Raw genomic sequence first — 26700 nt, 5'->3', positions numbered from 1 at the left:
TTAGTTGACGGAGTTTCAGAGTTCCATGTGGTCAGAATAGCCAGAATTTCATAGCAACGGGTAATGACTTTTGTGATGGTTATACCGGATTCAATGCGGGTAGCTGTTAATAGTCCCGACGAAGGACGACCCAATGGTCCTTTAGAAGCTGGAGATATTTCTATGCAATAACCATCAAGGGCCGGTTTTTCACATAACCACATTTCTTGAAGGCATATAATATCATAGGGACTCAGATCCTGACTGTCAGACTTGGTGAGATGAACGTGGCCTCTAGTGTTCCATGAAGCTATGCTTATGGTTTTTCTCAAGGGTAGTTGCTGAGATGATTTGAATGTAGATGACATCACCTTTCCGTCCCCCGGTGGTTGCTATCTCTTCACCCCTGGAGTCAGGACACTGCGGAACCAATTCCATTTGTTTTTCTTGGCTGTTATTTCGGGCTCAATCGGGGTCTGCTTTGTGATTTTACTTGAAATTCTCTCGTTCGGCAAAACCTCTTTGCTGTCTTGATTTCTCAACCGTAAAGTTGGGGAATGTCCATGGTACCGTTCGGAATTGTATTTTTGTCTGCGGTCTTCTCTGTGCTCTACTCTCTCAACTCTCCTTGGAGTTAGTCTTCGGCGTGTTGTTGCAAAGCGTCCTTCTGCTGGTGATCTGTTATTCGTCGAGCGCTTTTTAGATGGTGATGTTGGACTCCTGCCCCTTCTCACTGATCTATAGAGGTCTTCTGTGCGTGACTTAAATCTATAGTTTTTTTTTTCGGAGATGCTCTGTAGCTGTCTTTTGACAATTCTTTAAAGTTCGAGGAGGGCATCTTTTAAAGGTTAAAGCCCAATAGGGCTAGTTCAGCGAATATGTCATGTTGTAATTCATCCAAAGCAGATTTTTTAATATGTAGATAGGCCTTCGCTTGGTTCTTTCTGTGGTATGGTGCGATCAGAATTAAATCGGCCGATTGTAGGTTCTGTAGAGTTTTCACCTTTTTGAGTGTTTTCAAAACCGTATTTCGGTTTAAAATCATGTAACGGTCATTGGAGGTTTTTTGTTCGATTTTAAACAGACGGGTCGGAGGTAGAGACTCCCTGCTTAAATTGACTCCATTCTCCAGTCCGCGTCTCGATGCACTCGGATTCAGGTTGGTTTGGCTTAATACAGGTAATGATGCTGTTTGTTGATTCGGGGTCATTGTGACCAAAGAGGATTTGGTAAGTTTATGGTCGGTTGGAATTGGTGTAGTAGATGGAATAATTTCAATTCTAGTGGCTTGGTTCGGTGATGGACCTTCAGTTAGGTCCAGATGTTGAGTTATGTTCATTAGCGAACTCTGAGCCAAGAATTCGTCGGTAGATTTAGGGGAGGAAGAGATGCAGATAACCGAGTTATTTGAGCTTAGTTTTTGCTGTGGTGTGGTTGATTTTTCTTTTGATGACTCTTTTTGTTTTGCTCTCACTGCCATCAGAGGGTCAAGAGCCGACACTATTTGTGCATCGTTGGAGGTCATTTCATTGGCCGTGGAGATTTTCAGCAGTGGTTTACTATTAGTGCTCTGTGTTGTCTTTTGTTGATTTTCCACTGATCTCTGATGTTTAGCCACTACTCGATTTGATTGTGTGGGCTTTTCCGTTTGGCTTTTAAAAATCGGGGCTGGGTCAGGAGAACATGCCACAACTTCTGTTTGAGTCTCTTTATCAAGTGCTGCTGGTGAAGTTGCTTTGAGACAGTTTGAGAGCTCTTCTAGTCTGCTCAGCTTTAAGTCCCACGTCACACTCTGCTCTCTGTTTCTTTGTTCCAGGGCTGTAATGAAACCTTCAAGAAATATCATTTTGCTATGTATCATTGCAGTAAGGACATTGCTGTCTTTCAGTTAGTCATTGATAGCTTCATACAGCTTTCCGACTGGGGCTAAAGCTATTGTGATTGCAGACATGATTATTGGCAAATCAGGTTTTTTCGAGGGTGATGACTTGTTTTCCGAAGTTGTGATTTCGCTCAATCTTCTATTTTTTGGCGGAGATCTGGGCCGTGGCGTGTATTGGGGCGATGGATCTGATGATTGTAAACGGTCATCTATTTGAGACGAAACCTCATCTGGAATGAGGTGATCAACCAGAGGCCGAATTGCACAGGACGTCAGCTGTGTACTGTCTCCCGATTTACGCACTCGTATGGGAGTAGAGGAAATTTGATTGTCATGATAGTCCAGGATCTTTGGGGCGTGTAGACTTGCTTGCGTCAGGGGTGCTGGTTTCCAAAGCTGAGGTGTTGTGGGTACCCCTTGGATTCATGCCCTTTGGATCGGAAATCACTCCCTGTAGTTCAGAGTCTTTATTCACGGGGTCGCCCGAGGGCACTTCATTAATGCAGTTTACTGCTTTCCTTTGCGGGTCGGGGAGTCACTCTCTGTGGTTCAAGATCTACGTTCACTTCTTTACACCGGAGCACCTCGTTATTTAGATTTGCCGAAACCTTTTTCTGTGCCACTTCAGATCTAGGCGGACTAAAAGGCTCTCTCAATCCCATTAATTTGTTTTGAATTGGTGATTGGGTCCGGGCGTGAATCGGAGTCCCCGACATTCGTTTTCTTGCTTTGCTCGTGGGCGGGAGGTCCTGGATAGCCTCCAAAATTTCAGCATCTGAGAGTTCTTTCGTCTGGTCCAATTTTCTTTTTTATTGCTTGTTTATGAAGTCTTTCAGGGCACTGAACAGAAGAGGGGCCGGTAAAGTTGACTTCCCTGCTTTCTTTACTTTACTTATTTTTTTCCTTGTATTTGTTTTGGACTTTTTGTTTCTTTTATTGATTTGTTTAAAAGCCTTTTTAGGGTCTAGGGTTTTTGAATCAGACATAGGGTCAGCTTCTAAAAGAGTGTTGAACTGATCTGACCACTTTTCCGTAGAGAAAGGGATGGAAGTGTTCCCCGATTTCAAAAGGGGGGACTTGAGGGTAACGTACGGCGCTGCGTCTACGGTTTCAGCATTATTCTGTATAGGGATATAATCCCAGTCAGATGGTGGAGGGGCCAAGTGAGAGGCGCTGTTACTTTGCACTTGGTATGAGGCGTGGACTTGTGCCTCCACCGCAATTGTCGTTGGGTTCGTAGCTAAAACTACGTCCATTGGAGAGACCTTCGTAGGACCCTCCGAATCAGACAGCACAGTTGGAATGGCGGTTTGGGTTGAGTGTGCATGTGAAACCTGCACCATACTGATGCTCGGGCACAGCTCTGCAAGCGCCTGTATCGAAGAGCAGCCCCGCTCGCTGGATGGCCCTGCCTTTACCGGCATCGGCTCGCTCCTGGAGAAGCAAGCCCCGTAGCCCTCGCCGCAGGCAGGCTGCACAGGAGCCTGGGCCGGCCGTCCTCCGACAGCCGAGACCGAGGCGTCCCTCATCTCGTTGACGAGACGGGGAGGCAACGCCTGCCGGGCGGGGGATGGGCTGCAGACCGGACTGGAGCGAGCCGCCGGGACGATGGAGAAAGAAATCTGGCGGGCCCCCGTTTGCTGAAACGCGGCATCAGATGGCACCAGACCGTAAGTCCTTGGTACTGGGGAAAGCGTGGGAAGGGTGGGGGCTGATAGTTCATCTGCTTTAGTAGTTGTTATTTTCGTAGGCCCAGAATTATACACATCGTTGACTGAGGTGTGTGTAGATACATCGAGAGTGTTTGAAAGAATTGCGGAGTCATTGGATGATTGAAGCGACGCACTAGGCACATGGCGTCAGAGGGGTCCGCAAAGTTTCGGTCCTTTCTGTTCATAGGGACCGTTGGTCGGCTCGGTAAAGGCACAGTGCTAACCGTGTTCGTTGTAGGCATAGTACACGAGGAGATGGTAATGGTTGCCTTCAAGGGGAGTCGATGCTCCTTTAGTTTTTTTGAACATGGCATTGGTTTGGTACTCTTACCGTCAAATGTTTTTGAGGAGCTCTGTAGTATTCGCAAAGAGGCCTCTGAGATGGAATCTGTTTCGGACTGAGCAGAAAGAGTTTCACACGTGTCAGGGGGCTCCATGGCTCCTGCAGCAGACAGCAGACGACTGCTCACCCTCTGCTCACGCTCCGCTCACCGCTCTGCGGTGGTGTAGGTGGTTTTAAGCACTTCAAAATAGAGAACAGGGTGGAAAGACTGCAGGCACATACGACTGCTCACTCTCTGCTCACCTGTTACGCTCACCTGATTCCTGCGGGGGTGTTGATCTGGACTGGCCCGCTGTTGCTTCCACCAGAGTAACACTTAGAGCCGAGATGACAGACAGGACAGACCCACTCCCCTTGTCTGCCCACAGAACACTCCTGAAGTTCCCTCTTAATCTCACCTGAAGATTTGGAAAGATGAGCTCTCCATCCTGCGTCGAGCGGAGGGGCGCCTAGACGACCAGTTACTTCACTGGCGTGGAGGAATTGGTGAGTTCCAGTATTGACTCTAAGTCCAATTGTTCGTAAGAGTTCAAAAGTCTGATCTTCACTCTGCCAGATTCCTTGCAGGTTGCGGATTTAAACCACCAGAAGAGTTCCAAGTGGCAATTGGTAAGATCCTGGTAAGTCTATTGTGGTTCTCCCCTTTGGGGCCGGGGTACAGCGATGATGCAGAATTAACTGCACCGACCCGAGATGAGGTGAGTACCCCCCTATGGAAAATCAGGTAAGTCTTTGGGGGTGGTTTGTATTGCCCTTGCTCACCTATCTGTTCTTGTCTCCCCCAGGTGTTGAAGAATGGCCTGGAGATGCTGGATTTGCGATGGAGTAAAGGAATGCAGCCTCGGTTGGTGAGTTCAGCGCGGCTCTGCGAGGTGCGTGGCAATGCACCTGAGAAGGCCTCTCTCTTCCAGATCGACGATGTGCTGGATCAAGGATTCAGGTAAGGGTTTTGTTCTGACCTCTTCTCCTTTTCTTGTTTCAGGTGTTCCAGGGCTGAAGCGGGCGTGGCTGAAGACTGGAGCTGCTGAAGACACGGTGAGCGTTACGCTGCAGCAAGCAGAATAACGCGAAGCACGTGTGGCTGTCCAGGTGTGGCTTAAATAGCCTTGGAAGAAGTCCCAGGTAAGTATTCTTCCACAGCCCCACCCGAGAGGAAAGGAGTCCCTGAGGTAAAGTAGTCCCTTTAAGCCTCATTTGGCTTGTGGCTTCGTGCAGCATGGTCTGCATCAGGTAGGTATGCAGCATGTTCTGCAACAGGTAAGATTTCTTTAATGAGCCTGGCGCCCATGGCGCCAGGACTGACTTTATTCTTATGAGCCTGGCGCCATAGGTACCAGGAATGTAGCCAAAGAGCCCCTAACTGGGGTTTTTGGGCATGCTTCAAGTGGCATGATGCCTGCTTCCGGGGTTGCTGGGCCTGGTCTGGCTTTCCGGGGGCAGGCATCGTGACAGCACTCCCCCTCAAGGCCCCTCCTAAAGCTGTTCTCCCTCTCGGCCTTGGTTTGTCTGGAAATTCTTGGTGGAACCTTTTCACTAATTGAGGTGCATGCACATGGTCACTAGGCTCCCAAGATCTTTCTTGTGGACCATACCTTTTCCAATCAATGAGATAGAAGAGTTTTGATCTCACCCTTTTAGAGTCCAAAATATTCTTGACTTCGAATTCGGGTTCCCCGTCTATGAGGATAGGTTCAGGTGGGGTGGTTAGTCTAGTTCCTGGTTGCACAGGCTTCAAAAGAGACACGTGAAAAACAGGATGAACACGCATATGACCAGGCAGGTCCAACTTGACGGCCACTGGGTTAATAATAGCCTTAATAGAATAAGGTCCCAAGTACCTGGGGTTAAAAGTCAGTGTTCCCTTGAGTGGTAAGTACTTGGTGGCTAACCATACTTGGTCCCCTACTTGGTATTGCGGTGCTTCACTCCTGTGTTGATCAGCATCCTTCTTGTATTTATCCTTAGCCTTTTGTAAATGTGCAGTTGCTTCTTTAAAGGCTTGTGTGATAACAGCGTGGAGATGGTCCACCGCAGGCATCTCTAAATGCTGGGGAGAATCTAAGTCTGAGGTTCGAGGATGGTGACCACATATGGTAAAAAAAGGGCTTTGTTTAGTTCCTGAGTGTACAGAATTATTGTATGCAAACTCGGATATCCAAAGAATGTCTTTCCAATCCTCCTCAGATTGATGTAGCATACAACGTAGGTATTGCTCAAGAGTCTGGTTGGTTCTCTGTTTGACCCTCGGTCTGGGGATGGTGGCTGGTTGAAAGCCTAACATCAATTTGTGCCAGCTGTGAATGTGAAATAAATTGACATCTCCGGTCTGAAATTAACACGGAAGGAAAACCATGTAGACGGACAACATTTTCAAGGAACTCCTTGGCTAGGATTGAAGCTGAAGGTATTCCTTTTAAAGGAATGAAATGGGCCATTTTACAAAAATGATCTACAATAACTAGAATGGTGTTATAACCTTTGCACGGGGGTAAATCCGTGATAAAGTCTAATGACAAGGTATGCCAAGGAGTAGGTGGTATGTCTAACGGTTGTAATAATCCAGCGGGTTTTTTCTTTTCCCCTTTATTTTGAGCGCAAATGCCACAAGACATGACAAACAACTTGACATCTTTTCGCCAGGTGGGCCACCAAAACTGTTTCTTGATTTTGGCTTCAGTTTTAGCAATGCCAGGATGTCCTTCCATCAAGGTGTCGTGGTAATGAGAAATGACAAGTTTCTGTAGTGGCAAAAATAGCCGGCCTTGGTAATAAGGTAGATTGTTGGTGACGGAATACTCTGGGCTTTTCCTTGCCCAGCCCTGTAAGGCATCGGAATCAAAGAGTTGATGGACCTTTTCTTGACTGTCCTCCAGAGAGTGTATGGATGTCAGACCAAGGATCCTCTGTTCAGGAATTATGGGTACAGGTTCTAAAGCTCTTTCTGTTTCTCCCATTCCTATTCGGGACAGGGCGTCAGCTTTTCCATTTTTACAACCTGGTCGATAGGTTATTACAAAATCAAACTCGGCGAAGAACAATGCTCAACGGAGTTGGTGTGAAGATTGGGCCTTGGCTACCTTTAGGTATTGTAAGTTGCGGTGATCAGTGATGACCGTAATGGTATGCCTGGCGCCCAGCAGATAGTGCCGCCAAGCCTTGAAGGCGGACTTGATGGCTAACAGTTCCTTGTCGGTTATAGCATAATTTAATTCGGGAGCCGAAAACTTTCTTGACCAAACACCACTGGGTGCAGCTGGTTAGTTTCGGGATCCTTTTGAGAGAGCACTGCTCCCATAGCTGAACTGGATGCATCTGTTTCCACTATGTAGGGAAGCTCTGGGCGCGGGTGTCGTAATACAGGAGCGGACGTGAATTTCTTTAACTCTTGGAAGGCGTTCTCGGCTTCTTCTGTCCATGTAAAGCGTTTATTCTTTCGCAATAGTGTTGTAATGGGATGTACAATGTGTGAGAAGTCCGGGATAAACCTACGGTAGAAATTGGCAAAGCCGAGCATGCTTTGCAGTCCTTTGACTGAGCTTGGCGAAGGCCAATTAAGAATTGCGTCCACCTTCCGTGTATCCATCCGGATTCCTTTCGGGGTCAGAATAAATCCAAGAAACTCTACTTCCGTAGTGTGAAAGATGCACTTTTCCAGTTTAGCGTATAACTTATACTGGCGTAACTTTTCTAGGACTGCTCGGACGTGCTTTACATGATCGGATTCTGATAGGGAGTATACTAAGATATCGTCGATGTAAACGACTACACAAACATCGAAGAGCTCTCGGAAGACATCGTTCATGAAGATCTGGAAGGCTGCTGGTGCGTTACACAGTCCGAAAGGCATCACCTGGTACTCAAATAATCCGTACTTGGTGCGAAAAGCAGTCTTCCATTCCCCACCCTCTTTGACGCATACCAGATGATATGCCCCCCGAAGGTCTAGTTTTGTGTATATACAAGCGTTCTTTACGTGGTCTAGTAGTTCAGGGATCAAAGGCAATGGGTACCGATTCTTGATAGTTATCTGATTCAGCGCGCGGTAGTCAATGCATGATCTAAGGTCGCCTTCCTTTTTTGGCACGAAGAACAAAGCGGAAGATGCAGGGGACTTGGACGGGCGGATGAAGCCATTAGCAAGATACTGGTCTAGGTACTGGCGCAAGTGGAGATTTTCAGGTTCCGTGAGGGCATAGATTCTGCTGCAAGGTGGTTGTGCTCCTGGTATGAGATCTATTTGACAATCATACAATCTGTGCGGCGGTAAGCTGTTTGCCTGCTCCTTTTGAAAGACATCCTGAAAGTCTTGGTATTCAGCAGGTAATTGTATGGCAGCTGGGATTATTGGGGCCAGTACTGAATTTAGAGTTCTCTTTGGGTAACAGGTGTTAGCACATTCTGGGAAGGTTAGTCTCTTCTCTCGCCAATCAATACAGGGATTGTGTTTTTCCAACCAAGGGATTCCCAGTATCAGTTGAAACTGTGGAGCCTTGATTAAATCAAACACCATAACCTCTCGGTGTCCATCCTGACCCAGCAAAGTCATCTCTGCAGTGGAATGAGTTACGGGCCCAGAGGCAATTTCAGTTCCATCAACAGTGGTGACGACATCGATAGTGGTCTTTTGGGTGAGAGGTAGATTCATCCTGGAAGCCAATCCGTAGTCCAAATAGTTTCCTATGGCTCCACTATCTACGTACGCCTTTACCGCGTGCATGCGTGATGGCTGCTCTGGATCTATACGGACCATGGGTATGGTGAAATGCGAGGTCAGAGTGTCCTTCTTTAAGCTCGGCAAGCTGACCTCTACGCTTGCCGGGTGTGATCGTTTCCCGAGTCAGGTTTCAAGTGGTTTTTGTCTGCTGCTCCTATAGTTTTCTTGGGTGGTTTTACAGGGCAGTTCCGAAGGAAATGACCAGTAGCTCTGCAATATAAACATAATTGCTGTTGCCGTCTTCTTTCCCTTTCCTTCTGGGTTAAGGGTCCTCTAACCCCCCCGATTTGCATGGGTTCTGAGGCATCTACCCCCTTCGAGGGTACGTAGGTTTTAACCAAGACCTTGTTTTCAAACTTGGTTCGATCAGCCTTTCTGGTTTGAAGTCTGTGATCTAACTGGACCACAAAATCTATATATTCAGCACAGTCTAAAGGCGGGTTCACGACTTGGGCTAAAACATCCTTGAGTTCTCCCCGAAGCCCTCGATGGAATAATGTAATTCGCTTGGCTTCAGGCCATTCGGTTTCCACAACTAATCTATTGAAAGTTGCAATGTAAGATAAAAGATCCTGATTACCTTGCCGTAAGGATAAAAGTTTGTTATCCAAAGCCTGTCCTTGGGAATGTCGGGCGAACAGTCTTTCCATGCTCGTTCGAAAACCTTGGAAATCTCGAAGAATCGGGTCATCCTGATTTACTAGCGGAATGCACTTCGGCCCTTAGTTCCCCTAATAATTGGGCCAACTGATCAGTTTCCGAGGTCTCCATGACGCCCAGGTGGGTATTTGTGGGTAGGCTTCGCGTTCTGTTACGCTCACCTGATTCCAACGGGGGCATCGATCTGGACTGGCCCGCTGTTGCTTCCACCAGAGTAACACTTAGAGCCAAGATGACAGACTGGACAGACCCACTTAGCTTTGTTTGTTGGACTCGTACGAATATCTTTCTGCAATGGAGAAAGGGAATTAACCTCCCGTAATCTGAGCGTTAACCCGCCTTCTCACTCCCCTTGTCTGCCCACAGAACACTCCTGAAGTTCCCTCTTAATCTCACCTGAAAATTTGGAAAGATGAGCTCTCCATCCTGCGTCGAGCACAGGGGCGCGTAGACGACCAGTTTCTTCACTGGCGTGGAGGAATTGGTGAGCTCCAGTATTGACTCTAAGTCCAATTGTTCGTAAGAGTTCAAAAGTCTGATCTTCACTCTGCCAGATTCCTTGCAGGTTGCGGATTTAAACCACCAGAAGAGTTCCAAGTGGCAATTGGTAAGATCCTGGTAAGTCTATTGTGGCTCTCCCCTTTGGGGCCCGGGTACAGCGATGATGCAGAATTAACTGCGCCGACCCGAGATGAGGTGAGTACCCCCCCTGTGGTAATCAGGTAAGTCTTTGGGGGTGATTTGTATTGTCCTTGTTTTTTCCCCTTAGGGGCCTGGGTGCGGCAGTGATGCAGAATTGACTACGCCGACCCGAGTTGAGGTGAGTACCCCCCTATGGTAAATCAGGTAAGTCTTTGGGGGTGGTTTGTATTGCCCTTGCTCACCTATTTGTTCTCGTCTCCCCCAGGTGTTGAAGAATGGCCTGGAGATGCTGGATTTGCGATGGAGTAAAGGAATGCAGCCTCGGTTGGTGAGTTCAGCGTGGCTCTGCGAGGTGCGTGGCAATGCACCTGAGAAGGCCTCTCTCTTCCAGATCGACGATGTGCTGGATCAAGGATTCAGGTAAGGGTTTTGTTCTGACCTCTTCTCCTTCTCCTTTTCTTGTTTCAGGTGTTCCAGGGCTGAAGCGGGCGTGGCTGAAGACTGGAGCTGCTGAAGACACGGTGAGCGTTACGCTGCAGCAAGCAGAATAACGCGAAGCACGTGTGGCTGTCCGGGTGTGGCTTAAATAGCCTTGGAAGAAGTCCCAGGTAAGTATTCTTCCACAGCCCCACCCGAGAGGAAAGGAGTCCCTGAAATAAAGTAGTCCCTTTAAGCCTCATTTGGCTTGTGGCTTCGTGCAGAATGGTCTGCATCAGGTAGGTATGCAGCATGGCCTGCAACAGGTAAGATTTCTGTAATGAGCCTGGCGTCCATGGCGCCATGACGGACTTTATTCTTATGAGCCTGGCGCCAGGACTGTAGCCAAAGAGCCCCTAACTGGGGTTTTTGGGCATGCTTCAAGTGGCATGATGCCTGCTTGGGGTTGCTGGGCCTGGTCTGGCTTTCCGGGGGCAGGCATCGTGACATCACCCTCTGCAACTAGAAGTGAATAGTTTATCTTCTTATTCTGTCTCCTATTTGTAGGCGATACACCAGCGCCACACAGGGACAGATTTGGATAGGAGGAAGGGATATTTAGAAATTTAACTCTCTCCCTTTTCTGTCCTCTCTCACAGCCTTGTTCCTTTTTCTGCAAATGGTTAATACCAACAGCAGACCTCTGTTGTCCTCTTCAAAAATAATTCTGCCCTCGACCACAGTAGTTTTATTCATAAAACGGGCAGTTTTGCCTGTTTGGTGATCAGATATGTTTTGGTTTTGACCTAAGTAGAAATACAGTTGGCAATTGCCCTACATTTTGGACAATGACGTATACCACCTAGAATTTCCCCACAATTTCATAATGACTCATTGGAGCCACCCATTAAAATGGTTTCTTGTAACATGATCATTTTTGCCCCCTGTCTCTCAGAAAAATATTAGAGTTTCTGAGCTTCAATAACCGAATACAGCCCTCGTACATTCCAGCTAACTAAGTGCAGTAGGTGGGTTCCCGTTTATCTGCTTTCATTTGTATATGTAACCTGGGTGTGAAAGAGAAACTTCTCTACCCGCTCCACCTCCAGCAAGATCCAATGGCAGCTGCCCAGGGGCGCCAGATGAGACCAATTCTTGCACAGCTCACGACCATCAGGATGCACAGCCGGCTATAAAACGCCCATATATTTATAACACCGAATGGACTGCACTGTTCCATAAATACAAAATGTGTAACCCTCTGGGAATCGACAAACTCAATTGAACGTTGGACTGACTCAGATTAGGCAGGTCAGGTGACTTTTCTGTGTAACGAGAAGATATACCGCCACACCCAGCTGCTGGGCCCGGTGAGCCAGCACCCCCAATTAACTCACAATACTGAAAAAGCAAAAAAATCAGGGCAACTTTATCAGGTAAGTGGAAGTGAGTGAAGTAATGATTGGGCGTCCGGGCGAAAGATGAAAAGTTTACATTATCGACAAATCTCAATTTTGATGGGAAGAGCATCGCATATTTGCATATTTGACTCTTTTCTTTAAGTTTGTCCATGACTGCGGAGAAAGATGTTTGTGCTTATTGAGTAGCCGCAGTGAAATCCGGGTAGAATACCATTGCTTCCTGAAAACAAAATTTCCCCAATTCCCACGCTCATCTGAGGATAGCATCTTTTGTCTCTATAATTGAGAAGGCACACAATTACTGGATGCATATGTTGCCCAGGACGTGGGGTAGAATCCGCCGCATGGTGGGCTCTTTCCGCCAGAAACTGGGAGGAAAGTGGGTGATCCGGTAGCACATTCTTTGTAAAGTATTCCATGAATGTTTCCATATTTCCCAAAGTAGTGGATTCAGGAATCCCTACTACCCCAACATTGTTCCTCCTGGATCTCCCCTCTAGGTCCTCATTCTTTGCTTGCACTTCTTTCATTTTGTTCAGACGCCTTCGTATAAAATGGCACATCTCCGCTTCATTGTCCTCCAGTATAGCCAGTCACTTTTCTGCCCCTGAAATGCACCCACTTTCCTTTGTTGCATCCCATCCACTTTGTAGTCTTAAATTATACAGTTTACTATTGAAAGATTAAAATCCGGCTTTCATCTGGGACAGAAGAGTTCCGATGAGGATTCTGGGTTACATGTCTGTTGACACGACTGGTTTCAATGAAGAGGCGTCGGGCGTGGACCCAGGGATCACCACATTAAAGGGCTGAGATTTGGCCTTTAACTTAGGCGATTGCTGTTTTAGTCTTGAAGGTTAGCTGAGACTGTCTTTTTCCCCCTTTCGTCATATAAATGGCACAGCATTGCAGAAAAGTGATCCCGGGGGCAGAGCGAAATCTGCCTATGTCTGGGTGGACCTAAAAAATTGGTGCACATAGATGGCCATTTGTGGTTTATGAAGTTTTAGTGGCTTGTCCAAACTTAACTCGAGGAGGTAGCCATAACAAAATCCATCCATTCGAAGTTTGAGTCACTTTGTTCCGAGATTGGTTGGCGCGGCTCGAGAGTTTCTTAACAATTACAGGCCCTTGTGTTGGGCTCAGCTGCTATAAATTCTCTGCCTGTTAATGTTGCCTTGTAATATGAGGGAGGGGCGGACCACTGACCCTCTAATTGTCAACACTCGCGCCAAAAGGAACCAATTGCACTCCTTACCTTCCAGGCACCACACTGGAAGAGCCAAGCAGGAGGTCTGCTGTGTATGTACTCCCAAAAGGAATTCCCTGGATCTCCCCCAGCAAAAAGGAGCAGGGGACGTTTATTCCCCCCGTGTCCTTGACACACCAGGCAATGCTAAGGTGCTCAATCACATGGGTCTCTTGGTGGTGGGGAACAGTGGGTGGCAGTCCCTGGGGGCCATGTGGGGGGGCTCCCCTCAGCCAAAAGACAAAGCTTCCCCCTCCCTCCGAGGAGGAAACTTTCACCAGGTTTGTAATGCCGCCCCACGTCCAGACGGCCACCCCTCCGCTCCCACACCTGAATGGATGTTCCCCGTAGGGGCATGGCTGATGTCGCAGAGCACGCTGCTATAGCTCTCCGGTGCAGCCTCAATTTATTTCAGTCGACCGGATCACGGATGCCTCACATCCGTTTCCCTGAGGCACAATCCAGGATTCAGGCATCTTGAACGAACATCAACACTGAGGCGTTCACTGTGACTGCAAAGCTTCCAATTTAAGCGACCATCTTGTGCTGGCTCTCCAGGGCCCTCCATGGCACCCTAATTCTTAATCTATGTCCTTCAATTTCAACCATGTAGGTGGTTACACGTTCATGCCTTCATCTCTTCTAACCTGATATGCCTGGACATCAAAGTCCATCCCATTGTCTGAGAACGTGTTCCTCTCCTCTCGCCACTTGTTCAGTCTACAAAAGTTCAGTGCTACAATACCTACTCAAAATAGAGGCTCTATTTCGGTCTGACCCATGAAAAGTCACCCTGTATATCTTTGCAGAAAACTCCATATCACATGCTTATCTCAAGGAAAGTCTTGCCCGAAAACCTCCACAATAAACTTCATGTGGCCCTCACTACAGCACTTGATGTCTTGACTCGTAAGAAATACAAGACCATAACCTTCTTGCCCCCGACCATCAAAAGCAATAACAAACAAGATGACGCTAAACTTGCCTTGCTGAAGCACAAAACTATGCTCATTGACACTGACAAAAGACGCTAGATGTGGAAGATGATCTGAAATGTATCTTACAGATAAGATGTGCTTTACAGATAACAGGATGTTCTGCGACCATTAGGAGGAAAAACACCTCTTTCTGCAATTGCATCAGATAGGTTACTAACCATCTCTGAATTGATCCATATATACACCAATCGCCGAAATCCTGCCTGAAAACGTTCACTGACTCAACTGCTTCACTAGAATTGGCTGACAAACGTCTCCTTGATCTTCCAAGAGTAGATTAGTACAATCCAGTATGTAGGCAGGCCAGTTTAGATTCTTGTATAGTGGTGTTTTTGGATTGGATGCTCATTTATTTCATTCTTCAAACCTACCACTGGATGGAGTTTTCAGGAAAATGTATGCTTTATCCGAACAAACTTTGTCCTGCTGAGCAACTATGGTAAAAGAGAATATGGCTTCCCTTGCACCTCCACTATGAACCGCTCTTTTGATCAGAGGAGTTTCTCTCTCCTTCTGTATCTGTGCTGCATGAGTTCATGCCTCATGAACAGCATCACCCCTTCTATCCTTCCCTTGCTAGACCAGTTAGCTGCTTTCCATCCGTTCATGCCCTTACACAGATTGCCTCATTCCTTGGCAAATGAGACCCAAGCGAAATTGGGTCCTTTTTCATTAATGTTGTTTGTCCTCAAATATGGAGTACCCTAATGGACCTTTTTATCCACATGGCGGTTTAGTGCCTAAATGAAGCCTCTAGCCAACCTTGTTGTCCCCGTTCTCCCAGTGGAATTTCAGATTTATGCAAATGAGCCCAATCTGGTCCTCAGACTAGATGGCTCATTCTTCACTCACAATACTGTGTCAGGCAGTCGCTCCCTTATTGAAGATTGGATAATAGACCATCTCATACAGAACTTTACGAGTAGAGAGGTTATCCCCTTTGGTTGCCCTACTTGTGCTCAGCTTCTTTTCTCCTGGCCTAATATGATGCCCCTTCTCCACACCAACACTACTCGTGTAATTTCTGCTAAGAAGCTTGGCTTTTTTTTTTATTGCCTGTTCTCTTGTACTCAACAAAATCAAGATGTGACAAAAAGATCTTACCATCACTTACTTTTCCTTCCACTTGGCAACCTATTCAGGAAATTACCAAAAACGCTGCCTAACTAGATTCCTCATCCTCCAACACCATGACCACGAAGCTGTTCATAGCCAGCAAAAAGGGTAAATGAGGCTGACCTTCGCTGTAGCAGGCTCTACCCAGTGGAGCAAACTCCTTTTGGCATCAGAATGGAAGTCCTGCTTGAAATCTCAGACACTGCTTAAAAGCCCCTATGCCTAAGGATGCCTCACACCAGATTACCCTCCCAACATGGCTTCCTCTCGTGTGTTGTGCCTTTAGAGAGCTTTCTCACTCGCAACATAAACCACCATTATGAACTTTGTGTGTTTTTCTGCTGCCCTTCGTTTCTGTTGCAATTCTGCTACATTCTGCACTTTCTGATCTGTATCACAACTATGTACCTTAACTTTTCTGTTTATTGTAGTTTGCTTGTAGTCTTTAGCATTATGGCACTGCTGAATGTTCCAAGGATGTAAATGATCTTTTCTCGCCCCACCACCTGTAAACTTCTCCTACTCTGCGAACCCGCCCTTGTTACATTTGAGGTGCCTAGAAGCAATTTTTCTGCAGCAGACGCATTTTAAATAAAAAAAATAATTATTAACTTGGCAGGTTGTACATTAATATTTTTTTAAAGCAATGCTCCAATAACCAAACCTACCCGAAGAAATACGAGCATAATATTTGATCAAACTGTTTGGCGACTTTTTAGTGGCATTGCTAGTTTGATTATTTTAGAAAAACATTATTTGCTGTATTTAATAGCCAGCCATAATATCGAGCGAGATGACGCTATTTGTTCTCCCATTACCCAACACTTTGTCCACATATTGTAGGACTGGACTCCGCTTATATAATCATACCCGCCCTAGAATATGTTTAGGCTGTTTACCAAGAGAAAAAAGTAAGTTCATGCAATCAAGAAACGTGTGGCTTGACTGGTGGGTTTTACTTACCCACTGAAACGATGTGGGTTTCTCTTTTGTGAGGGGTTGTGTGCTTGCACACTTAACACAAATCGACAAAATATGAATGGTTTGAGAAGAACCATTAAAACTTGGTTAGTTTGACATTTCAAACAAAGAAACAATGACTTCTATATTAAGATTGTATTATAATGTTGCAAAGCAGTTTTGGCACCATGCAGCACTTTATAAAACATAATTGTTATTCTTATTAAAACGCCATTCTGTTCTGTATGTGTGGTGAACACGTTATTTTATGTTGGCGGATACATTTGTATTGCTGATATCTTTATTAGATTATCACAATTTAAATTTTATGGCAAAAGTACTTTTTTTCTGTTCTTTGTTTCATATCCCAGTGCCATTTTCTTTTCATCTTAGGTTCGCTTCTACCCCAGGTGAAAATGTATTCCAGGTGAAGGTTACTGCTCTGAATGAACAGTTCACTCGAGTGGGAGTCCAGGTGCTGGACAGAAAAGATGGATCCTTTATTGTCCGGTACAGGATGTATGCAAGCTATGAAAACCTAAAAATCGAAGTTCAAGTCCAGGATCAACATGTTGCCAAGTCGCCGTATATCTTGAAAGGTACATATGCACTTGAAAATAAGTTTCCCTCCTGTTCTCCTTCCAAGGAAGCGACAAATCGCCCACAGTAGGTTCATGTATAAGTAGTGGTTTTGAAGTCCCAATGGCTGCTGTACAAGTCTGATTGGGGCATTGGTTTAGAGTATCTTTTTATTAAATAAACTTTATCAGTCAATGGTCCAGAATAATACAACAGATAACATTTGCTGATAGTCAATTCCGTCTCTCCGGATCATTAACAATATTTATAAAACAGTGAACTTTAACCAATAACATTTACAGTCACTGTGGCATGAACTACTACCCTCTCAATACAATCCATTATTCCACTCTTCCCAAATTAGGATGCAAACCTTCACAATATTGAGAAATTCTTCAGTACCGCTGGTCTACAGTAGTGGTGCTCTCTTTTACCCACTCGTGAAACGGGAGCCACACCTTCAAGAATTTCTGGTAGGTGCCATACGCTAACTCTCCCACCTTTTCCATCGCCAATACTCCCCACAACTTCACCCACCATAAAGCCACCCCAGGTCTTTCAAAGTTTTTCCATTGGTGCGCCAGAACCATCCTGGCCGCTGTTATCATATGCGTGATTAACCTCACTTGTGACCCACTCACTGCAAACACCCCTTCCTCCATTGCCCCCGGAGTATTATGACTGGTGAAAGGGGCAACTGCACCCCTGTGATATCTTTAATATGCCCCAGGATTTCCTTTCAGAAGACCAGCGCTTTAGGGCAGGACCACCACATATATGTTGCAGATCCCCCAACCTCCCCACGGTTCCTCCAACACAAAGGTGAGCACTGTTTGTGTATTTTATGAAGCATCTGTGGCGTAAGGTACCATTGAAAACATAACTTATAAGCTGCTCCTTTAATTGTAGCACACCCCCTCGATGCCTTCTGCTCCCTCCACCAGATTTGACCCCATTCTTCAAGAGAAATCATAACTCCAAGGTCTCTTTCCCACTTTTCCATGTATGGGAGTTTGTCCTTAAGGATTGCTTTGTCCAATAAACGAAACTCGGAAACCTCCTCCCAAAGGACCCACTTCTAACCATCCTAAGGGAGATCCAGTGCCTAATCTGTATGGTTCTATGTCCTTTCATCGACTGCTATTTTTTTCGAAAGGTTTTTTCCTGAACATTTTTTGTGGGAAAAACCCCATTGACTAGTATTTTTTTTATTTTTGGGGGGTACCCCCCAAGCACATCTTCCCTATTGTTTTTTTTTTTTACTATTCCCGAGCCCCAAACCCTTTAGATGCCCTTTCCCATCTCCTCCCCTATATTTGTCAATGTTTTTTTTTCGGCAAAACGTTTTTGTTAAACCCATCAAAAAAATAGCCGTCGATGAAAGAATGGTGTACCATCTGTATATAATGAAATCGTTCCCTTCCAACTACCTGGAATTTCACTTTAATGTCTTCAAACGACCGGGGCGAATCCTCCTTATATAAATCTGCTAACGTCAATATGTGCCTTCTGCTCCAACCCTCCCAAAAGCTACTCGATCAGCTAGGGGCAAAATCCGAATCATGTCGCACGGGTGTAAAGGGATCCAGCACTGAAGTCAAGCCCTTTCGGCTTAACGCTTGATTCCAGTACCTCAAAGCACATTTAGTAGCCTCTACAAGAACCCCCGCACCCATCACTCACGCAGAATTACTCAGAAAATGTAGGGAACTTGGCAGTATAGATGTAGCTCCCTGTTTAGGTTATGCCATCCCTTCATGCTGTCCTCCCCAGCCCGTTCCAATATAGGAGCCATCTGTGTAGCTATTGTATATCTCTCGATATCCGGTACTGCCAAACAAACCAACAGTGTGCACTGCCGGGGTACTCGTCTGGGAATCCTGGGTTTCTTTTTCTGACACATAAAGGAGAATATCTCCTTTTGTAGTGTCAGAACTATTGGTGCCGGTATATTAACCGGAAGACAATTCACCATATTTGGGATCCTAGGCAGCAGTGCCATTTTAAGAGCTGCTATACGGGCAAACTACCTAAATTCCTGTTTATTACACCTCTGAAGAGCGTCCACTAATCCCACCCATTACAGGGGTATATTGGCCTTATCCTCCGTCTGTTTTATCGCTAAATAGTCTGTCTTTCTCAGCCAATTTGAGCGAATAGTTCCTACACCCCCTTTCATGTCTTTAGGACTCTCTGATATATTAAGCGCCTTAGATGTTGTGTAATTGATCCTAAATCCTGATAACCCTTGGTAGTAAGCGGGAGGTGTCGCATAGAAATACAAACACGTTGTCTGCGAATAAGGCTATTTTGTGCGAGTGCCCAGCACACTGCACCCCGGGTATCTCTTATCTTGTCCCATCATGTTGGCTAGGTGTTCCATCGCCATAGCGAAGATCGGTGGGGAGAGGGGGCAACCCTGCCATGTACCCTGCCGGATATCCATCTCCAGTGAGAGCAGCCTGTTACTATTAATTTCATGGATGGGATATGGAAGTTTGCCAAAACCATCCGGGCAAAGGTTGAACCACAAACAAAAGCTTCCAAGCTCCTCCAAAGATGGCCCCTATCCATACAGTCATGCCTTTGTGGCATCCAAGGCATCCAAGGCTGCAATTCAGAATTTCTGTCCCATTCTCTTAACCCAATCAATGACATTCAGCGCTCTCCTGGTGTTGTCATTTGTGTGTCGGCCCATTATAAATCCTGTCTGGTCAGGATGAATAATTTTAGGAAGTATCCCCATTAGTTAATTCATTTTGAGTATTCTTGCACCAGACATCAAAAGACAACAGATTCTCAAAAGTATGTTTATTATATATCAGAGAGGAATTGCCATAGCATTTCGGTGCTGGACTGCCCTTGTGGGCGGGACAAAGACTGATATGCAAATGGATATTTCCCATCTGTGAAGGTACAGTGAGCAAAAAGCAATGGCTGCGAACTCTCAATGTGGTTAATAACCACTGAACAGGTTATCATGCCTTGTTCTTTCGAGAGAGGGGCGCCTGCTACCCTTTTTGTATTTATGAAAGGAACTTGGGGTTGGTCACCCTAGGTTACCTGGGGGCAACCAGACGTGGACTCCCTGCTCACTGTGCTTAGAGAGGCTCAGCTTCACCTCACTGATGATGCCCAACAAGGCTGAAACACGTGTATGGGGTTGCTGATCGTACTCTTGTTCAGAGAGGAATTGCCATAGCATTTCGGTGCTGGACTGCCCTTGTGGGCGGGACAAAGACTGATATGCAAATGGATATTTCCCATCTGTGAAGGTACAGTGAGCAAAAAGCAATGGCTGCGAACTCTCAATGTGGTTAATAACCACTGAACAGGTTATCATGCCTTGTTCTTTCGAGAGAGGGGCGCCTGCTACCTTTTTTGTATTTATGTTTATTATATATGTTCAAAGTTTGAACATATTATAACAAACAGACTATTGAGAATCTGTTGTCTTAAGATGTCTGGCGCAACGTTTTACTCAAAATTAGTTATTGTTAAGGAAGGAAGGGGCAATCCTTTGTATTCCTAAGTGCGACAGGCACACTCGTTCTAGAGATTGTCATGAGGCGATAGTCTTTACACCCCAATATTCCAGTTTATCCCCATTAGTTGCCTGACTAATATTTTAGAATACATTTTAGCATCATTATTTTAATAGGGATATGCAGTGCTCCAGATTGGATTTACGGTTTTGGAGTGAGTATTTTACTCCAGATTTTTAGAATTGGAGAGTAAATCCAATTTCGAGATTAAAAATGATTTTCCTCCTTCGCAAGTGAGTAAAAAGTGTGTGACAACTATCCAATTTGTGGGTAAGACTGTTTGAAAACGTGACAAAACAGCTGCATTTCAAAGTTGTTCTAAATAATGTATTGCACCTGTGGAAAACATTTTCCCCACACAGGAACCTTGTGGATGCATACTACCCAGCATCATCTTCATGATACTTGGGCACAAACTCTGTTAAGAGCTACTACAGATGCCAGCTAGTTACATCGGGTGATTCATAAATCAAGTCCCTCACTCTACCAGCATCACTTCTCTGCCTCTCGGGCCTACTGTTGCTGCCTGGCACTACCTGCATGACAGCCACTCCATGTTTTTGCTCCATCTCTCCTTCCCTTTGCTTTTCTCGTTTCCCCTGTCTCTCACTTTCTGCCGCTCTGCCACTCACCCTTAAGTGTTGCAATGCCACCTTTTGCGTCTGTTTCTGTCACTCTACATTCTATTGTTGCCGTTTCCCTCCTATATCTCGCTGTATCGGTTGATATATCTCCTCTTCCTCTCTCGTGTCATTACTCTGGCTATATCCGTTTTTTCATTTTCTCTGTGTGGTTGCTACTCCTTTGCACAATCTTTTATGCTATTTGCCTGCTGTTCTCTAGTCTTGTTTTTCTATTTCCATCTTTCCCCACCTGCTGTTGATCTGTGTTTTATTTTACTGTCTTTTAATGTCTCTTTTGCTCTGCTTCTAACCCTCACTCCTATTGTGTGTTTGTCCTATTATTAACTCTGTTTCCCTTCTCACTTTCTTTGTTCCCCTATCATTTTCCACTATCTCTTCTTGCTCAAATTCCTGTATTGGATTGTCTAGTATTTTCTCTGTCCCTTTGCGGGAAGAGGGAAGAGCTGGTGGGAAGAGCTCAGACACTGTGCTTGCTCAGTACTTTAGCTCGCTGCAGAAAATGCCAAAACATCTGTGCTTTAACAGCAGCTCTGTTAAAAAATTCAGGTACTGTCCCAAACATAGCAGTCCTGCTAAGAAATGTGGGCATGATGCAATCAGCCCTGCAGTGGATATTTGGCATTATGCCATGACATGCGTATAGCAGCTCTGTTGATAAATTAGGCTATTTTGCCTGAATATATAGCAGTCCTGTTGAGCAGTACTGGTACAATCCGTGCCACTAAAAGATGTACAGCACTGCTTCTACCTGGATCTATTATACCTACTTGCGGTGGGTGGTCAGAAATGGAGTTAAAGTTCAGACCCCATGCCTAGCTATTTGTTGCTCTCTTATAAAACATATTCAGCTTGTGTTGTAAACCCATTGCCGTTCGGCCGAAAAGAATGAAATCGTCGGCAAAGGCTAGCCAGTCCAAAAGACGTCGAAGCATTGCCGACAAGATAGCTGAACTCTGCCACAGACGATCCACATCACAAACCTACAGATTAAAAAGGGTTGGAGCTAGTGTGCTTTAATCCTACATATGAATAAATGATCGAGGAGAGAGAACCCTCTCGAGTCAAACATACCCACAAGGTGGTACCTGTATGCTGAAGGGCAAGCAACTGCACCATCTTTCTAGGAATATTCATCTTAAGGAGTTTTGACCACAACTCTGATCTAACCACACATTCAAACGTGCTAGACATGTCCAGAGAAGCCATATAGACTGCCCGACTTGGCTGTGTTGAACTTTGTGGTGTAGATGGGCACGAAACGTTGCATTAAGAGAAGTCCCCAGTTGCTTCCTAAATCCCACCTGAAATCGCGTCAGAGCTTGAGACTGCTTTATATTATAATTAAGATCCCTTAAAAGCAATATAGCAAACACCTTACTGATTGCATCATATAAGGCAATTGCCTCATAATTTCTCGGATCCAAGGGTTCACCCTTTTAAAGATCGGTGTGATGATGGACTGTAGCCAAGGCAAGGGAATTACATGAGTCATAAATATCTCATCTGAGTCTTTCAAAACAGAGGGATGCTATTTGAACCAGGAGCCTGTGAAGGTGTAAAACGTCTATAGCCCAGATGATGAGGGGGTGTGGGGGGGGGGGGGATTTCAGTTTCTATGTTAGCCCATGCGCATTTGTAGTATATAGTTCTGTTGAATATAGATTGTCCTCAATAATTAATAAATTGACACTGGTTAGTGATAAAATGTGTTGTTTTTAATTAAATCTAGTCAGTATGTTTGTACACGTAATTCATATTTGTATGTCAATTTATAACAGTTTGTGCCAACATAACTCCGCTAGGAGGCATGTGCGTTTGTTTCACCCCTTCTTGGGCTTTATCAAGGCACTAGTACATCGGTCTTAATACATTGTGTATTTTCCACAAGTATAATGCAATATATACATGGTACAGACGTTTGCAAACAGAATTCACAATAACGTGTTCCTCGGTCTTGTCTTAGTGATGGTTCTGATTGAGCGTTTATTCATCACTAGCTCCAGCTAGTTGCTCCAGTTCCCCCATTCTTTTGGAGATCTCTTCTTGTTCATAATCCTGGTCACATAGGATAGTTTCTGCTTCATCTCTTTTGAACTGCCACCACATGCTTGTTCAGGTCGGATATTGTCTTACACAACGTTGCAACACTGTCCTTGATTTCTTTTTTAATCTCAGTTAGCATCAGCTGGAGATCTGATCTTCTAGTGTGTGCGTCTTCAAAGTTCACCTGTGAGGTGATCAGCGAGTGAACCTGGGCTGCTGCCACTACTTGATTGTTCTCTGTTCCCTCTTGCACCAATTCTTTGGCCATTGCAGACAAAAGCACTCCTCTTTCAAAAGGACAACCGCCCACCGGGACGGCAAACGCAGTGTTTCCCTCTTTTCTTGCCAGTTAATTAGTCAGTGCAGCGTTGTCTGCAGGCAGGGTCACCTAAAAACCAGATTCACTCACTTGCCACCTTGACTGAAGCGTAGGGCCCCCCAACCCCCTGCAGAGTAAATCTCCCCCCGCACATATTGCTATGGATATCAGAGAGGTCTATACAGATTCTGCATTGCAGTCTCTCACACTGATCGGCCCACACCTCATCCAGGCGGCTAGTTGCACATTGCCTCCCCTACAGATCCCACCAGAGGAGCTGGCGCCTTGCGATACTGCCTGCATGGCTTCCCCCTGTCTCCAGAGAGCAGACCCCGCACCGAACCGCAATCGGCAGCTGCCTTCCAAGACTCTGCTCTCACCAATGCAGGCACCTCCCTTGTGGGACCCCACTGCCTCCTAGTCTCCCACATTGTGAAAAGGTGCCGTGGAGCTGCAGGGCCAAGCCGGGCCTGTAAGGTGGGACACGTAGCAGGCCAGCGTGTAATAAGGACTCCAACACGCTGGCTCTAGTGTCATAGCAGAGATTGCCTTTCGCGGGCTTTTCCTCTCACCTGTAGTCCTTCGCCCACGTAATCCAGGTCACGTGGAAATCACATCCCTCCCCATCTTGGAGAGAAAAAACGACCAGGACGAACAACACATGAACTTTCTATTAAACATTGCGGTAGTCTTTCCTGGAGTTCTCCAGGGCGCCAGTCCCATGCATTCCAGCTCACGGACGTCTGTAGATGCCGTTCAGGATGTACCCTTGGAGTAGAGTGGAGGGTACCAGCCATTTCTGGAGTATCGTATCGTTCTCCTCGGTCCCTGTGTGGGGTGGCTGATCTGGGCGGTCTACCTTCTTTGTCACCGGGTGCGGGGGCCTCCTGCGTTGGGCTTTCTTTCTATGCTCCTGCTAGTGGTGTAGGTTCAGCTGACGGAGAGCAGGCCCTCACGGGGGCTTCGTCCTCTTGGGATTCCTTCCACAAGGTGTGGGGCGACCACTTGAAGTGTGACATGTTCCTGGTAAATGTTTCGGGTCCCTGCGTGGCCGTGGCTAGCCCAGTGCTCTCGATGGGTGATGATCCAGGGGAGAGACTCATAGAGGAGGGCCATCTCCCCCCTTTGCGCACGGTTCTTCACCATTGATGTGTCCCCTACTTGGAGGTCATTGGGCTTTGCTCTTCTTGACCAGTCTTCCCTTGTATTGTACTCTTGTCTTCTGCATTCCAATTGTTCTAGGTCCACCTGTGGGAGTTGTCACGAGTGGTGATGGGGCAGTCCTGCCTGGATGGATACCACAAACATCAAGGCTGCGGGGCTGGCCTGGGTGGCCGAGTGAGGGGTTTGCCAATAAGATCGAAGAAACCTGCATAGTTCGGGTAGCCACGGTCGTCTTTTGTCTTTAGCAATGCTCACAGACGTGTTGATAGATGCCATAAATCTTTCTGCATCACTGTTGGCCTGGGGCCAGCACGGTGTGATGTGGTGGTGACGGATTCCCATATCATCGACTAAGCGTTTGAATTCCTTGCTTGTGAATATGGGCCGTTGTTGCTCTATCGATGATGGTATACCGTGGACCTCGAACATCTTTTCCAGCGCTGTTGTGACTGAGGCTGCATCTCTGGAATTAACCGCCTTGACTTCCGGGTATCTAGTGTACTAGACTATGGCTACCAAGAAGCAGGCCTTGTTGGGGGATCATGCAGAAGTCGATGCTTACTGCGTCCCGGCTGCTCTCGCTTCTTGGGGGACAGGCCATGGGCTCTGGTAGCCCGGGTCGGCGGGTAGCTAGGCATGCTGTGCATGTTTCAACAAGTCTAATGACCTTTTGCTGTATCTTCGGCATCCATACTCGCGACTTGAAGGTCCTACGGTTAGGATTGCCTTCTTTCCCATTTGGAGCCTGGGGTATCTGTCTGTTTCCTCTACAATTTCATCAGGTTTCATTGTTTTGGGTTTGGTGCAGGCAATGATTTGGCATACGTGCTCCTTGTTTTCTTGAATGCTTAGCGTTCTGTTGCTGTGGCTGGTCGGGGGTGTCGCGATAGAAAATCTGCAGAGTTGTCGGCCCTGGCTCGGTATTGTACTTAGAGTTCGAATTGCTGTAACTGGAGCATCCAACGTTCAAGCCTGGCTCGGGGATGCGGTGCTGACCCTTTGAATATTGGGACTAAGGGTTTATGGTTCGTCAGTACTTTCACAGGGTGCTCCAGGATGTAGACTTGGAAATGCCTGCAACCCCATATGATGGCTAGGGCCTCTTTTTCTATGTGTGCATAGTTTCTTTCCGTCTGGGTGAGAGCTCTGCTGGCGAACGCGATGGGGACAACCATTCCTTCTCGGTCTGTCTGGGTGAGGACCGCTCCGAGGCCAACGGGACTGCCGTCCATCAGTAGCTCTGTCTTGCGCGACGTATGAAGTCGCTGAATAGCGAATCTTTGATCTTCTGGAACGCATTTTCCTGGGTCGTTCCCCATTCCCATGTCATCTTTGCCTTTGTGAGCTCTCGCAGGGGAATGGCAAGCGTGGCCATGTTGGGGATGAATCGCCAACAGTATGTTGCCATACCTAGGAAGCTACGGACCTTGGTTGCTATGGTGTGGGCTTGAGTGTTTTTGACGTGTTCGACCTTTCCCTGGCCCCGGGATACCCCTTTCTCATTGAAGACCTATCCAAAAAAACTCATTGTGGACTTGCCAAATTCATACTTTTCGTCATGTAGTGTTAGCCCTGACTCTACTAGTCGCTCTAGTGTGGCTGCTAGTTGGCAATTGTTCTTTTTCGGTCTTGCCATAGACCAGGATGTCATCGCTGACATTAGTGACCCCTGGGAGGTCCTGAAGCACTTTGTGTATCTCGTATTGGAAAACTTCCACTGCCGACGAGATTCCAAAGACGGCGATATCTTCTCAGCCCCAGGTGTGACGATAACATTGTGATGTACCTTGAGTCCTTTGCCTGACCGATTTGGCGGTACCCTCATCTTAGGTCCAGCTTGCGGAAGACAGTGGCGCCAGTCAAGTCCACAATTAGCTTGTCCACAGTTGGTGTTGTCTTTCCTGCCTGTTGCCACGCTGGGCAGGTGCATATCGATGCATATTGTCACTGCTTGGGGCTGTTTGGGTTTTGCTGTCACCACCCTGGGGGACCCAGGATGTGAGCCCAGTGATCCTCAAGTTTGTTCAGCTCTGTTTCTACTCTGCCCTCATGTGGAACGGGACTCTTCGGTGTCGAACTGACCTTGGTTCTACCGTGGGGTTGATGGGGAGCTTTACTGTCCTCCCTTTTAGGCATCCAATGCCTTGAAATAGCTTCCTGTGCTTGGCTAGTAGGTGGTCCATTTCCTTGGAATGGATCGCGAAGGTGAACAGTATTCGTTCTAGTCTTTCCGTGGTTGGGCAGCTGAGTAATTTCTCTATTCCTGCATCGACCACATAAATGCGAGTCCTGCAGCTCTTCCCGTTGTGTGTG

The 26700-nt window shown here is 46.4% G+C and overlaps 1 protein-coding gene across 1 annotated transcript in view; it reads left to right on the top strand.

Annotated features, from left to right (window-relative positions):
- Nucleotides 1-26700, top strand: part of POGLUT2 (protein O-glucosyltransferase 2) — a 637125-nt gene that overhangs the window by 158677 nt on the left and 451748 nt on the right. The window contains exon 2 of the mRNA XM_069639036.1: nt 16487-16692. Within this exon, the coding sequence (XP_069495137.1) occupies nt 16487-16692 (206 nt within the window). The remainder of the gene's footprint in view (nt 1-16486; nt 16693-26700) is intronic.

The sequence above is a fragment of the Ambystoma mexicanum genome, chromosome 7q (assembly GCF_040938575.1).
Source record: "Ambystoma mexicanum isolate Mex_15411 chromosome 7q, UKY_AmexF1_1, whole genome shotgun sequence".
Lineage (NCBI taxonomy): Eukaryota > Metazoa > Chordata > Amphibia > Caudata > Ambystomatidae > Ambystoma > Ambystoma mexicanum.
This window is presented reverse-complemented; position numbering and strand designations above follow the sequence as displayed.